General features: G+C 38.9%; 1 protein-coding gene across 7 annotated transcripts in view; it reads left to right on the forward strand.

Annotated features, from left to right (window-relative positions):
* The window catches only part of LOC124777828 (transmembrane protein 94), a 495418-nt gene that overhangs the window by 194873 nt on the left and 284500 nt on the right, over positions 1 to 16045 (forward strand). For all 7 annotated transcript variants that reach the window (XM_047253357.1, XM_047253355.1, XM_047253356.1 and 4 more), the window contains one exon: positions 4143 to 4357. In XM_047253357.1, coding sequence (XP_047109313.1) covers positions 4143 to 4357 — 215 coding nt within the window. The remainder of the gene's footprint in view (positions 1 to 4142; positions 4358 to 16045) is intronic.

The raw sequence follows: 16045 nt of genomic DNA on the forward strand, positions 1-16045 counted from the left end.
CATTAGGAGATGCTTGTAATAGTTTTCACAATGAAACCTGACAGAAAATCCAAAGAGATTCTGGTCATATGTTAAGTATGCTGGGGGCAAGACACAATCAATGGCCTCTTTGCGTGATATCAATGGAAATACTATTGATGACAGTGCTGTTAAAGCAGAGTTACTAATCATAGCCTTCCAAAATTCCTTCACCAAAGAAAATGAAATACATATTCCAGAATTTGAATCAAGAACGGTTGACAACATGAGTAACTTAAAAGTAGGTGTTCTTGGAGTAGTGAAGCAATTTTAAATCACTTCATAAAACCAAGTCTTCTGGTCAAGTTTGTATACCAATTAGGTTCCTTTCAGAGTATGCTGATGTACTAGCCCCATACTTAATAAGCGTGTATCATATGCTCCCTCAACGAAAGATCCTTATTGAAAGACTGGAAACTTGCACATGTCACATCAATATTCAAGGAAGGCAGTAGGAGTAATTCACTAAATTACAGGTGCATATCATTAACGTCAGTCTGCAGCAGGATTTTGGAACACATATTGTGCTTGAACATTATGAATTACCTTGAAGAGGACAGTCTATCAGCACACAGTCAATACGGATTTAGAAAATATTATTCTTGTAAAATACAACTAGCTATTTACTCACACAGTGTTTTGAGTGCTATCAACAAGGGATTTCAAATTGATTCTGTATTTCTAGATTCCCAGAAGGCTTTCAACCCCTTATTTCACAAGCGACTTGTAATCAAATTGCAAGCTTATGGAATATCATCTCCGTTATGTGACTGGATTCATTATTTCCTGTCAGAGAGATCACAATTTGTAGTAATCGACAGAAAGTTGTTGAGTAAAACAGAAATGATTTGTGGTGTTCCCCAAGATAATGTTACAGGCCCTCAACTATTCCTTATCCATATAAATGATTTAGGAGAGAATCTGAGCTGCCATCTTAGGTTGTTTGCAGGTGATGCTGTTGTTTATCATCTAGTAAAGTCATCTGAAGATCAAAATCAATAGCAAAATGATTTATATAAGACATCTGTATGATGCAAAAATTGGCAATTGACTCCAAAAAATTAAAAGTGTGTGGTCATCCATGTGAGTGCTAAAAGGAATCTGTTAAACTTCAGTTACATGATTAATCAACCCATTCTAAAGGCCCTAAATTCAACTAAATACCTAGGAGTTACAATTATGAACAACTTAAATTGGAAAGGACCCATAGAAAATGTCGTAGGGAAGGTGAACCAAAGACTACATTGTATTGGCGGGACTACATTGTATTGGCAGAACACTTAGAATATGCAACAAATGCCTACACTGTGCTTGTCCATCCTCATTTGGAGTACTGCTGCATGATGTGGGATCCTTACTAGATAGGATCAGTGGATTACATCAAGGAAGTTCAAAGAAGGGCAGGATGTTTTGCATGATCAAGAAGTAGGAGAGAGAGTGTCATAACATGATACAGGATTTGGAGTGGACATCATTAAAACAAAGGTGTTTCTGACTGCAGTGGGGTCTTCTCACAAAATTTCAATCACCAACTTTCTCCTCCAAATGAGAAAATATATTGTTGATGCTGATGACATTGGGTGAAAGGATAATCATAATAAAATAATCTGTCCCGCACGGACAGATATAGGTGTTCATTTTTTTTCATTACGCTGTTCAAGAGTGGAATAACAGAGAATTGTTTTGAAACCTAAAATCTACAATTGTGTCCAAAAATTGATTGTTACACAGACAGCAAATAAAAAAATAAAACCTTTATGAGGCGCCTCAGTGTGATTTGCACATTAGCTATATAAATGTAGATGTAGATCATACTTTTGATAATAAGCATAGATTTGGTTCTGAGTCAAATGCCTTTTGGAAATCGAGAAATACTGCATCTATCTAACTGCCTTGATCCAAAGCTTTCAGTTTGTTGGGTGTGAAAAGAGTGAGTTGGGTTTCGCACGATCGATGTTTTCGGAATCTGTGCTGGTTGGCATGGAGGAGGTATTTTGTTTAAAATAGCTCATTATGCTTGAGCTCAGAAATTGTTCCCAGTTTATACAACAAATCAATGTCAAGGATATTGGAGGGTAGTTTTGTTGATCAGTTCTACTACTTTTTTTCCAAGGACTAGGCATATAAGAACTGAAGCAATTACACAAAATTAGATTTCTATGAAGGCAGAAAAAAAAACACTGTGGTAAAAATTACAAATTTCCTAAAACTTTTTGAGGTTATAGTAACTCGAAAACTGAAAAATAGAGTATAATTTATGATGAATGTTGATAATATATACTCCTGTTGAAAGGGAAAACTAGACTTAACACAGTATGTTAATTACAATGTGTGCTACAGTAACTAAATCATAAATGCTCATTTACAATGAATTAGTTTATGCAAAATCAATGGTAAATTCCAGACATTGTCAAAAATGTACATTTATTGGCATTGATATACAGTGAAGTTTGCGGTGATCTATTCTTCGGCAGCAACTGCGAATCATAAATGCTGATCAGATGTCTGCAGTCTTATGTCAATTGAATCAGTTGGCGGTGCAAATTTTCTTGTCAAATTTAAAGATGACTGATTTGGATACAGGACTGCTTATTTTCCCAGTCACAAATCTGATGCCATTCATAAATTCTGTGAATTCAACACTCTTGTATTGAACAGATGTTGTGTGTGGATAATGGTACTAGGTGTGTTAACTATGACACGAAGGGAGCTTCTCAGATACTTTGGAATCCAGCTGAAAATGATCACTCCACACACTTCAGAACAGAATAGCCAGACACAGAGAGAGAGAGAGAGAGAGAGAGAGAGAGAGAGAGAGAGGTGGTGGTGGTGGTGGTGAGGGGGGTGGGGGTGGGGGGTGGGGTGGGGGTGGGGGGGTGGGAGGTTGGCACTGTTACATACCAACATGTGATGAATGGAAAAATATGATTACTAACAATATTTTTCCCTGGTTACTAAGAATATTTCATCCCCATGCACCATGGACCTTGCCATCAGTGGGATGGCTTGGTGCCTTAACGATACAGATAACCTACCACAGATGACACTACAAAGGAGGGGTATCAGTTGAAAGGCCAGATAAAAATGTGGTTCCTGAAGAGGGGCAGCAGCCTTTTCAGTAGTTGCAGGGGCAACAGTCTGGATGATTGACTGATCTGGCCTTGTAACATCAACCAAAACGGCCTTGCTGTGCTGGTACTGCAAATGGCTGAAAGCAAGACAATAATACAAACATAATTTTTCCCAAGGGCATGCAGCTCTACTGCATGGTTTAATGAGGATATAAGGATGGCATCCTCTTGGGTAAAAGATCTCCAGGGCCTGTGTGTGTGTGTGTGTGTGTGTGTGTGTGTGTGTGTGTGGGCGCGCGCGCGCGCGCGCGCGTGCGCCCCCCCACACACATATGGAGGGAATCTTCTTGGTAACAAAAACAATATACCTCTTTTGATAGGTGTTAATTATTTTGGGCATGCAGTATTTACTTATAACAAGGTTTTGGTATTAACATTAACATTTCAGTTTTCTCTCCACTTTTTTCATATTTTCTGTATACATATTTGATCATTTAAAAGTAATTTCCAGTGTAGTTTGAAATCATATTTTGTTAAAAGCTACTATTTTACATGCTTTCAAAACATTATTGCTTACTTTCATATGATGAATGATGGTTGCACTTCATTGTTTGTCTCTGTGTCCTTATTGTGTCTCCTCTATTCCTCTTCATCTGGTATTTTAAGTGTTGTCATTGCTTGTGTTAGTGCCACTGTGTTCATGTCTTTGTCCTCCCATACATTTGTAATAGCTGTTATTGAGGAAACTGATTGTTTTAAGAGTTATTATTCTACTTTTTAATGCTTGTCGTAAGTTTTGTTTTTCCGTGTCATCTAGTGATGAGCAGATATCACATTGCACATTGAAAATGGCATAATAGTCAAAAGTGGCCAGTAGTCAAACATATACAATAATTGTAATTGAAGGTGGAAAATATTGCCATCTGTCGTTGTTTATTTTGTTGTGAGTACATTTATTCTTTCATTTTGTTTAGTTTTATTGCTAGTCTTTGCTTGAATTGTATTAAGTCTTTGTTCTATTAGCGAGTTACTCAGGATTGCAATTCTCCACAGCAACCAGAGTTGGTGCGCCGTGATATCAAGTTTGCTAGATCTTTACCGATAGCAAAGTTGAAGTTCCCTTTTCCTCACATGGTTGCTGTTGTAGTTCGAGAACACAGTAGAAGAAATTTGCAGCTCATGGCTCAGGGCACTGCAGACATCATACTAGACGCATGCATTGAGTTCTGGGATGGTTATGATCTATGTCCACTAACTGCAAGTGACAGGTAAGCATCAGTTCTTATAGATTGATGACGTAACTTACTTGAGAGCATGTCACTTTTATTGTGTACAAATTAAGTACCCCACAATATATTTCACATTTACTTCTGTGTATAGAGTGAGATTTCATGTTATGATTATCAAGAGTTCCACAGACTGAGAGATTACTATTGCTTATTGCAGTAAAGCATTTGTGATGTGTCCCTCTGAGGGCATCTTAAACTTTCTGGAGATAGCAGAAAACATTTTCCATAGAGAGTGACACTCCAGGAGACCTGTTGTAGATCCAGACACATTGTTGGCCTGCAGGGTCTGCAACATATTATTCTTAACCTTCAGCATCTGAGACACATTGGAGGTCCTATTCAAAGAGAACAAGAAAATTTGTGACCCAAGAAGACATAATTTTTGCAGATCTCAGCAAACTATATGTTACTCAAAGTAATGCAGGAACACTTTTAGAGAGGAAAATTCTTGTTGAGTACATGTTTTGGTAGAATGTGAAAAGAGCATTTTGTCTGATGGCAATAAAAGTTACTAAAAAAATAATTTGACTCACTAGATGAAAAATGTGCACTGACTAATCTTATGTAAAGTGGCAATTCTGCATTGGTTATGTACACACATGATGATTCTCAGTAAGAATCACAGCCATTAGACCCATATCTCAGCCCCATTCAGCCACTACAACACTTGATCCCGGTGACACCAAATGGCTGCCTATCTCTGAAACATATCATGAACATTGTGCAACAGCTAATGGCACCTACAGGCCAGTGACCAGCTGGTACTGACATGAAGTTACACACTCAGGGAAATGGCCACCTGCAATGTTCGATTTCTCTCAATGCAATAACATAATGAGCAAATTATTGTTTTCCTTTTCCCTTTCTACTCTTTTTGTTCTTGTTCTTCTCTCTCTCTCTCTCTCTCTCTCTCTCTCTCTCTCTCTCTCTCTCTCTCTCTTCTTAAATGAAGTGTTTGGTGGAGAGGTATTGTTCATTTCAGAACAGATTTTGTAAAGGGTAACAGCAATCAGTTTAGCTATTTCCGCAATCAGATAAATTTTATAAAAGTAAAAATCCTTGAAATATATGCAAAATACATTCCTGCAACATGTGGACTTATTCATTTTATTTTGTATTGATTGAAAATGTCGCAGTCAAGTGCAAATTTTTATAGTTAACAAATGTAATTAATACAAGTCAGCCTATCAGACTGACCAATGTAGCAAATCTGTCATCTCTAATGAAATTCGAGAATGAGCTTAACAAGGTGTTTTCTATATAAATTCACTAGATAAATGGTTCCCATTGTGGTCCTCAGATACTAAAGAGCTTAAATATCATGGTTCTTTGGAAATGTCACGTTGTTGTTTTCCTCTCACCAACAGATGTCTGTCCATTCTGGTTTAAGGGAGAGTACATTATATGTCAATCTCACCAGACAAAAAATTTGTCACACCAGTGCACACATGCAGACAAATTGTTGAGCTTTTACATATGGTGCAGCGATCAAGTCACGTGCTCAGCCACGTTTGCACTGCCTCTTACTGAACATATGGCAGTAGCAATCAGTGAGGCATTTATGCTTCAGGGGGACATTGTAAATAAACATGGGTAAGCATAAGAACGTGGCAGAGTAGCAAAAATAGGCAATGTGTTTGGCCATGCGAGTGGTGATACGGTGTGTGAAGGTGCTGCATTTGTTGGTATTTTGGGCGGACTGCTCATCGTGTTTACAACCAGTGGTGATGTAACACATACGGCCATGAAACACGACATCAGAACTGTGGCCGGAAAAAGATCCTGATTGAGAGGGCCTAGAGATGCTTTTTGCAGCTTGTTAATCAGAATCACTCCCAAACCCAACAGGATTGCTGCAGATGGTGAATGAAGGTCCAGACCCACTTGTTAGTGGGAGAACACCAGACTGAAAGAATTTGTGAGTGGTTTTCTGAACAGTCCCCCGCCCAATTACAATGTGGTTGGCCTGCAAAATAACCTCGGTTGAACCTCATGGAAAATCTGTGGGACATTTTTGAACATGTTGGAACAGTGTGTAGCTTGCCAACATCAGCCTTCCTGCAATTTGGTGGAATTGCATGATAAAATCCTCAGTGAGTAGCTTAATATGATGTGACATACCCGCACAACCTTCTGAACTCCCTAACTAAACCCAAATGGTTATCAAGTCCAGGGGCGGAATACAAGTAATATATTATTAAATTACACTTGTAATGATTTCTCTAGGGATGACTAATTTCTTGTCCATTGAGCCTCGTATGTTATTCAAATCATGAAACCGTGGTATGACTATGTGGCCACATACATGACATACTGTGAGGTATAAAAGTTAACCTTAGATGAATAAAAAATAAATCTCAGGTATATGAATTATCAGTATTACACAATAACAACCACTTGTGATCATTATATATAATCAAATAAGCTGGTATGTTAGATTTTGGATTATTTTCATCTGGACCTGTTCTAGGATACATTTGAGTAAAACTGTGCTTGTGCTGCATATTTTTGACATTTTCTACAAAGAATAAATAAACAAAAAACAGGAAGAATAGGTTTGACTATATTTTACAGCTGAAATACATCTTAAGTGTTGTCCTTCCACTATTTACTGGTGCATACGGGGAGGTGGGATGGGGAGTGTAGCTATAACCATAAGCTCTGTGTACTTGCTTCAATGGACACCTTGAACTGAGTCTATGTGGAGTTGTGTGCCATGGAAATGATGAACGAAATACTCCATACTGCACCTGAGTTCATTTGTATTTCCCTGACATCTTGTAAGACAAAAAAGGAACTCTCAGATTCAAGTAAAAAAATTCCAGCAGTTGGAAATTAGCCAAATGTTTGCTATTGTAAGATCATTGACAGTTACACAAATTAGGGGACAGATTCACGATGCTACGCAAATCAGACCCAAGAGGGTTTGTATTAAAACTGCACGGGGTGTGTGGCACACTCATACAATGGCCCTTATATAAATCCTATACGAGATGGCTGATCTCTCATATAATTTATTTATTAGATTAATTGATAATAGTTCCCCTCCAGAAAATATGATGGAAAAGGGTTCTGGTAAGTGTGACTGTTTAATAGATAAACACCATCATAAAAAAATTATAATCACATTTATTTTCTATAAATGGAACACAAAATTCTTCACGAATTTGTACAAGGAACAATCATGTACATGAACGTAAACCAAATGTGTAAATAATCCTCATCTGATAGAGGTGTTGCCAAAAATCTAGTACAAACGACACTGCATGGAATCTAGTGTGCTTCTATGATATGAGAAGGGGGAGCAAAGAGGACAGGGAAAATGTATAATATTGATAAGCAAGTGGGTGATAAGGTACAGTGCCACAATATCACCTTAAGGAGGCAAAGTGGTTGTAGGATACAACTGCTGAAAAACCTCATTTCGAATTTTGGGTGGCTGAAAAATCAAACCCTACTGGCTGGAGCTGTGTATTTTACTGACAGTACAGTGCAAGGTGGCATACTGATGACTACCGCTGCTCATAGTTGGTTCCACTGCATGGACATTGTCTCTACTTTGGAGCCCGACGAAAGCATCAGCATGAGAACAGTCATAAGTGTTTGTCCGTGTGGCCAGACAAGTGACACTGCAAATGAAGTTACTCTGTGGCAATGGTGGCAAAGTACACGACCGACTCCTACGGTGGCCAGGAACCAATAACCTCACATTCTCTTCTACCCTGCACTCAGAGAGGGACTGCTTTGCTGTGCCAGTACATGGCCAATTGTGGCTGATTAACAAAGCTTTTGCTAATTATGTTCTTACAACAAATGCATGTAGACTCCAACTACCACACTCCATCAACCTAGGTGCCAATACCACTCCTTCCCATCAACTCCCTACTGTGACCACAAATGTATGCTGACATAACAGTCGAGCAGCCTATCACAGCTTCTGCCATGACTTTGCACAGGATACTTTCTGGCTAAGGCTGCCAATGGAACATGATAACTGGGATGCTATATATGGTGTCATTCTGCTGGCTATCCCGTGAAGCTCGGAGACTGTTTCACTAAAGCGTCCCAAACAATAGCACAACTGTGGCGCTGAGCTGGCATGTTTCTGCCCAAAACTTGTGGCTTTCACTAGCAAACCACCACCAACCACCATAAAAATAGTGATTGTCTGTCACTCTGGCCTCTGAGACCCAGCATCCAAAGAGAAAGCCACCAGCCATGGGACAGGCCTCTGTCCACAATCTTTATCCCCCCCCTCTGCCTCCACACATCACCCCTCCTGCTATTGTGGATGGCTGGCCTCCTCACAGTCCAAAAGTTCCCACTCATCTCCAGCATAAAATGAACAGCATTCTGATATGCATATGTCCTACTCTGAATCTTGTGTTTGCCAGTACACAGCACTCAATTACCTACTTTGCATGACATTGTAATATGGTTGTGAAATGACATTAATTTACATGTTTGAAAATTCATATTTTAGAAATGCAAGATAGGCTGGCTTGTTGGTAATAAGTGCAATAAGGTAATAAGTGCTTTAATAAGTGTATGAAGAGACCAGAGGTCCTGCCATCTTGCACAGTTTTAGTGGACTGCTAGAAAACACCAATGCTTATGAAGCCTAAGGGAACCAAGTACTGAGTCCTCCCATTGATAAGTTATCAACAATAAAGAGGAAGAGTATCAGGAGAATTGTGTTCCAGAATGTATTTAACCTCATGTAGATAGTGGAAGATACGCATGAAAAGATCTGGTTATTGTGCTTCAAAGAACCACTGTAGGATATCCCTTGAAATTGGCCAAAATGGCTTGCTGTGATGCTCTTCTACCTGAAACAGCAATTGTATGTCAGACAAAATAGCTAGTGCAAGATTACCTTCTGGGAATACATGTTGCAGTGTGAAAAACAATTAATCAAATTGAATGGAGTTATTACAGTTATGACATAATGTCAGTCGACATAAATGGGCTTCTGAGGAATACAAAGATGATGGAATAACAGAGTGCAAAACATAATTAAGTGATTAGATCTGGAAAAACAGGTGCTTTCATGTATGTGCTCAGTTCTCCAGTGTTACTAGGATATTTGGCGCTAGAAGCCATGGGGTCCAAGTATAAAAAACATTATTTTGAGATAATTGAAGTAAAAGTTCAAAAAAATTCCAGTAGGTCATGTTTGGAGTTAGGTAGTTTTGTTTACATTGCCATATATCTCAAGGATATAGTTCATCATAAAAGCATATTAAAACATTATTTTAATTATATAGAAACATGTTTTTATATACTGAAAGTTCACCATGTTTTGCACACTGCACTTGGATCTCTTGTACACCTGCACTTGGACCCCTTGCCTTCTGAATGTAGGACAATAATGAAACTATTTTGTAAGTAGAAGAGCAGTTATCTTTATTTTCAAGACCTAAAAATTGGTATTACAGAAAATAAAGCTCAATCAAAAAACATACAATCTAAAAGGTGAAACAAAATACAAATTTTCATTTTCATTCATCCTCATCAGTTCTATAAACATTGTCCAGAGCTTCATCTTCTTTATCTCTGTCGCTTAGTTCTGCCTCTTCATCATGCCAACTTGCTGCTTGGGCTTGAGGCCGAGTGGTTACATTTTTTAACTCCAAATAAAAGGGATGATGGATAGGTAGCACAAACTGGAGCAGCTCAGTCAGGTCTTTTACTTTTTGTGGTTGTAGTTTATGCTTTGTTGTTGTTGTTGTTGTTGTTGGTTGTAGAGTTGGGAGCTTTGCAGATAGTTTTGTTTCAGGCTAAGTTGACTGTATGGCTCTAGGTATCCTGCCGAATACTTGTTGTGTAGGATGCCTGGAGTAATCTTCTTAAATTTAAGAATTTGAATTTTTCTAATGCCTTTTACTGGGGAAAGCATTGTTCAGGGCATCAATATCAACAAAGTCTTCATCTCTCATTTTAGTTACAATAAACTTCCAATTTGCTGACGCTACTAGGCTCACCCAGTCGTCCAGAACATACATGTCTCTGTTGCTTTTTTTTCTTTTTGATCTCTGTGTGCCCAAAGTCTCAGTCACATTCATTGTATGTGTGGTCAGGTACAAAGTAATGCTGAGTGACTGTCTCAATGCCTGTGTTTCTTGCTATGGACAACCAAAATTTTGATGTCAAGTGGCTCTTGTTCTGGCGTCCACAATTGTTAGCAAATGCCTCAATGTGTTTGATGTAGCTAGGGAGGGTCTTAATGTATTTTAGAACGCAGCTCATTATTTCCAGACACCCCCTGTTCGCTTGCCCCTCATGCCACATGTACATGTTTCCGATATCGTCTTTGAGATTATGGACATCTAAGTTATATGTCCACATTTGTCGCATATAATAGGCTTTGGAGTTTTAAACTGCAGGTGTTGGCATCATTTTTTGAAGGTCTAAACAAATTGATACTGTATCTTTTGCCTTGTTTTTGATGCTTTTTTCTTTTAGTTCTTTTATAGCTTCCATCTTTCTCAAGTGTAATTCTTTTTGTTTCATCGCCAACTTTTTTTCTTTTTCTGTGCCATGCAAAATTTCTATTTGGAATATGTCACAAGTGACACAGCTATCTGTCTGAGACCTATGAAAACCCAAATTAAACTATGTTTGAAAATTTTTCGACAGAAGCTTCCTTTTTCAGGCATGATTCCTCTTTCCTCACATGATTCTTTGTACAGCTTGTACATAATTGTTAGGTTTAAGTCTGGGTTAAGGAACTTTTTGTTGACAGCTTTTGATCTGCGGTAGTGACTTGAGTACTTAGGGAAGCTTCTAATGTGTTCATCAGTAACTGCCACTCTTTCTGCTGAAATTTTGTTTGCAGGTTCCATTTTACCTCCTTTGTCTCGCAGAGCCGCACCAGATGGGTTTTCTTTCTTTTTCAGAATATTATTTCTTACTCTTTTGTTTGATACATCACGGGATCTTAGAAAAAAAGCTCTGCAAATTCTGTAGCCTTAAAGGTAGTACGTAACTGACCTGTCTTTTCTACTTACAGCTAATTTTTTTCGCCTTTTGATAGGATTCAATTCTATAGCAATGTGGATGTAGGCCATTTGCAGTTCCCAATCAGCTAGGTTCCATTATGCCTCAAATATGACTTGCCTTTGCTCGTGTGGTATATTTTCATTACACTTAAAATGACAGTTGTGGTTGTACTCTCCTTAGATGCATGATATTTCGAGCCATGTTGCGTTTGTGGTGGTATTGCATTGTCCGGTAAATCCACAATAATTCCCCCAGCCATTTCAGCTTCTAGTATTCCAGCTAAAAAGGAAGATAGAAGGATATAAAAGTGAGTTACGTTTAGAGTAAGAAGTCTGGGTTAAGTTAGGAAAGGAGTTACATTAGGTTAGAGTCGGGCTATGAATAAACCAAAGTATGCTTGTAAAATAAAATACATATTCATTATGAATTTTTCATATCAAAGGCCTATAAAACAAAATTAACCTCTGAATATCAGGGTACAACTTTCATCCCTTTCACTTTTAGTTTCATTATCACTTCTGGGAACAAAATTGGAATCTGTATCACTATCATGCCCATCTCCAAATAAAGCAGCATCTAAGAAATTCCAACTGGATTAGCTGAAGAGTTTTTTAAAATATTTTTTAATCAGCAAATTAACAAATATCTAGAAAGGTTATTAACCTGACTCAGATGAATCTTCACATTGGTCACTCATATTGCAATGAACTTTTAACTTTTGATGTTTTAAACATTAACACATCTAAAAATAGAAGAAGACATTGGATTATGCCACTAAAATCAGTCAAATGGATTAGGTATGTGTGCTACATATAGAAATGATCACAACTGAATAAGATGACCAGCTGCTTAAATTCAAAAGTTAGGGAAATTCTCAAAGCATAATTCTTTTAACTCAAGCAATGGTGTAGACTCTTGCTGTGACATTGTGAACATTTATGCAAAATAATTGCTAAGGAATGGTCTGAGGTAGCTGCAGTGTGCATCAGAATCGCTGTGAAGTGGATTAACAGTGAAGTTGAGAAGACTGTTGCCTCTGTTATAGCATTTAAATATTTTTTTGCTTTAAGGCAGGGATCCCCATTTAAAAGTATGCATATACATGTCAAATTCTCTGTAGTTATTTAAGTATCTTCCGTATTGGCACACAACACTTGCATGTAATGAGCAGGCATCCTGTGGCAGATGCAGTGAGGTCCCATGGTCACTCTGCAAAATATTTCAGATGGAAGGGAAGGCACAGGCAGTTATAGTCAACAGCTGTGCACTTTATGTTCAGGCAAAACAATTGTACAAATTAATGCAGCCACCATTTATGACAGCCTTCATTTACTTTAATGGCTAAGAATCCAGTTTCTGAAGTTGATGCCTCTACAGAAATGCATGGCAGCAAGATGAGCACAAATACATGCTCCAGAAAGTGTAGCTCCAATTATGTTAACAATCCAATAAGTTTCATAGAGTACTGGGGCACAAAACAACCAGTCTTCTCCAGAAGTATCCTGAAGTACAAGAAGTAACTTTCCAGAAGGCCTGTCACTCCCAACATCAGTGTTAAAAGAGAGGTGTCACACAAGTAAACAAAACTACAGAAGGACAATTCAAAGTTCATCAGGCTATCCCTCATTTGTGTTGACATGAGTCTGAAGAGGTCCCATCCATAGAGGTAATGAAATATTATGGGGGAACCAATGATGCTCTCCTCATCATAACCTCTGTAGGGATAGGGCTGCAGATGCCATGGTGATTTTTACCTTTGATGAATGCCATTCTCTCTTCTTCTTCTCAACTCCAACTTGCAAGCAGTTGCTGAAATCGTGCATGAGTCATGTATTTGTAGGGTAACACTATGCTCTCTATACCTGCCCCCTAATGAAGATTTAGTCATGAGGTTCTCAGGTATTTTATTGCTGATCTGGATTGTCCATTATTCCTCTATGGGGACTTTGGGACATAATGTGCTATAGGGCTCTACCAGCACCTGTCTATTGAGTTTGAACTATTGAGAACCAGATTTATTAAGAATTTTTGTGTGTTCTGAATATTTATCAGAGCACACACTTCAGCTCTGCTATGGACCATTCTCTGCTATAAATTTCTCGATATGTTCACCTGTCCTCATAGACACTACTTAGTGGGAGGTGGTCAGTATTTTGCACCCCAGTGTCCACCTCTGTATCTGGAAATATCTTGACAGACCAAGCATTGCCCTGAAGTCAGGCATCAAAGTATATTCTATACAGTCAGCTGACAGTGTTTAAACATTGAGAAAGCTTCTAAGAACAGGTGGATCATTTTACAACTGTTATTCAACATAATGCTGATGCATCCACCCCAAATCTTCAGCCTACATATGAAGACCACTTGTGCCCTGATGTAATGAAGAGTAATACTGCTGTAAATTTTGGCAGTGGTGAGGAGCACAGTTAAAGTTCAGGTGCTGGGGCCTCAGCGCACAGAGACAATGGCCGTGTGTGTGTTTTCTGTTGTGGAAGAAAGACTTTGTTCACATTGTACCTGTCTCTGACTCACATTTCCTCTATATGGTGAGTAGCAATCTAACCTTTCCATGTTGTTTCTGCATGAAATACTTATGAAATAATAACCAGCCACTTCAAAATGTAATTCTGAACAACAATAAACATACAGTTTCACAAATAATTTAGGTGTTTTACATAGAAGAGGTATGTATCAGGTACAGATAAGAACGAAGAGAAAGAAAAAAATTGTACTTATATTAAAGTGTTATCAGGATAAGTGGAACTATTCTACCTAACTATGTTTCAAGGCCCAGATTCTTTTTAGATTTGGTAATGTACAAGAGCAACTTCTCTCCTATGTATCTTATTAGAGTATCTTTAATTAGATTTATAATTGATATTTAAATGCACACAATAAGTACCAGGTGGCTATAGTAAAAACTTTCCTATTTAACACATTATAACATGGAAACTAATAACTTGGTAGCATTAATGTCAAGGACATCGGGAAGAGAAATAATGCAGAACCAATTCAATTGAAACACTTTTAATGTACTGCTACGGTACATCATACAATTACACACCAGTACCATTACTGCTACAAAATGGGCTAAATATGACGCCCCTTAGTGTCCAGAAGAGAAGGCGCAGAATTGCATTCTGCACAGCAGAACGAAGCATGTCCGTAGTTATGCTGGCTACCTCTCTGATATGTTGCACTTCATATCAGCACATGTGTGAATGTTCCCCTGGTAAATCCTGTCCTTCAGGTAGCCTACATCCAGAAGTCACAGGGAGTGGGATCACGTGATTGTGCTGTCCAAGAATTTGGAAATGATCAGCTGATCATGTGATCATTTCCAAATGTGTTTTGGAGAACGAGGTGAACTTCACTAGTGATGCGCAGTGGGGCCCCATCTTCCATGAAAACTGTTGAGTACAGTGCGTCTCTCTCCTCTAGGACAGGTATGACGTGCTGGTGAAGCATTTCACCATAATACTGGCCAGTCACACTACATGTCTTTGGTCCTTGAGTGCCAACCTGTTCAGAAAAGAATGGGCCAATGATGAACGTAGCAGTGAAGTCACACCATATGGTGACACATTCACCATACAGAGGAGCTTCGTGCACAGTGACTGGAGGTGAAGATCCCCACACTTGGCAGTTCTGTGTGTTCACCTCACCTGTCACAGAAAAATGAGCCTTGTCTCTCCATAGGATGGTCCAGGAGCAGCCCGCATCAACTTTGATCCTTGCGAGAAAGTGGAGAGCAAAGTCAACACATCGTTGTGCGTTCTACGGTGAAAGCTGCTGTACAATATGGATCTTGTACAGATACGATTTGCGACTGGTTCAAAGCACCTTCCATCATGGGGACCATGGGATGTTCAACTATCGTGACACAGCATGCACACTGCCTGATGATCGGGAATTTTGTGCATCGTTGTCTGCCATAGCAACAGCGATTTTATCAACCACCTATGGTGCAACTGGTCGTCGGCCTCTTCTCAGAGCAACACCCAGATCTCCTGTTGATTTGAACTTCATCATGCTCCTTACAGTGGGTGCAGATTGATTGATTGGTTTTAACATGAGAGCTAAAACAGCTTAGGCCTGACCCGCCACTGCCCGCACCGAAACTAGGTTTATTGTGTGGCATCACTCTCTGTATATCTAGTAAAGCCAACCAGTGCCCTTAAATAGTGCAAGGAGTCCCTTTACCAGTTTTTTGTTAGACACAATTTCTTCAGGTCTAGTTGTCTGGGAGATTCTGTATCTTTTACTCTCCAATGCCATGCATTCAAAGATTAGGTGTGATGCAGTTTCTTCATCCTCATCACAGATCCTACATTTAGGGTCCTCTTCCGTTATACCCATTATGTGTAGGTGTTTCTTGAAGATCCCATGGCCGGTCATCAGTCCAGTCATGAGTTTGATCTCTTTCCTGTTCAATCCCAGGATTACAGAGATTCTTTTAAAACATGGCTTGGGCATCATTACCTTACCATGTTTGTGTTATGGACTCCAATATCCTACGTGCTGTTTCCTAAGCCAGTTCCATAGTTCTAATTTGATCATAGCCTTGGTGATTGTCAAGACAGGTTCTGGTCCAATAAATGGAGTTGTTGCCCCCATCCTAGCCAATCTATCGACTTGTTCATTGCCACAGATCCCTGAGTGGCC

This window comes from Schistocerca piceifrons, chromosome 2 (genome assembly GCF_021461385.2).
Source record: "Schistocerca piceifrons isolate TAMUIC-IGC-003096 chromosome 2, iqSchPice1.1, whole genome shotgun sequence".
Taxonomy (NCBI): domain Eukaryota; kingdom Metazoa; phylum Arthropoda; class Insecta; order Orthoptera; family Acrididae; genus Schistocerca; species Schistocerca piceifrons.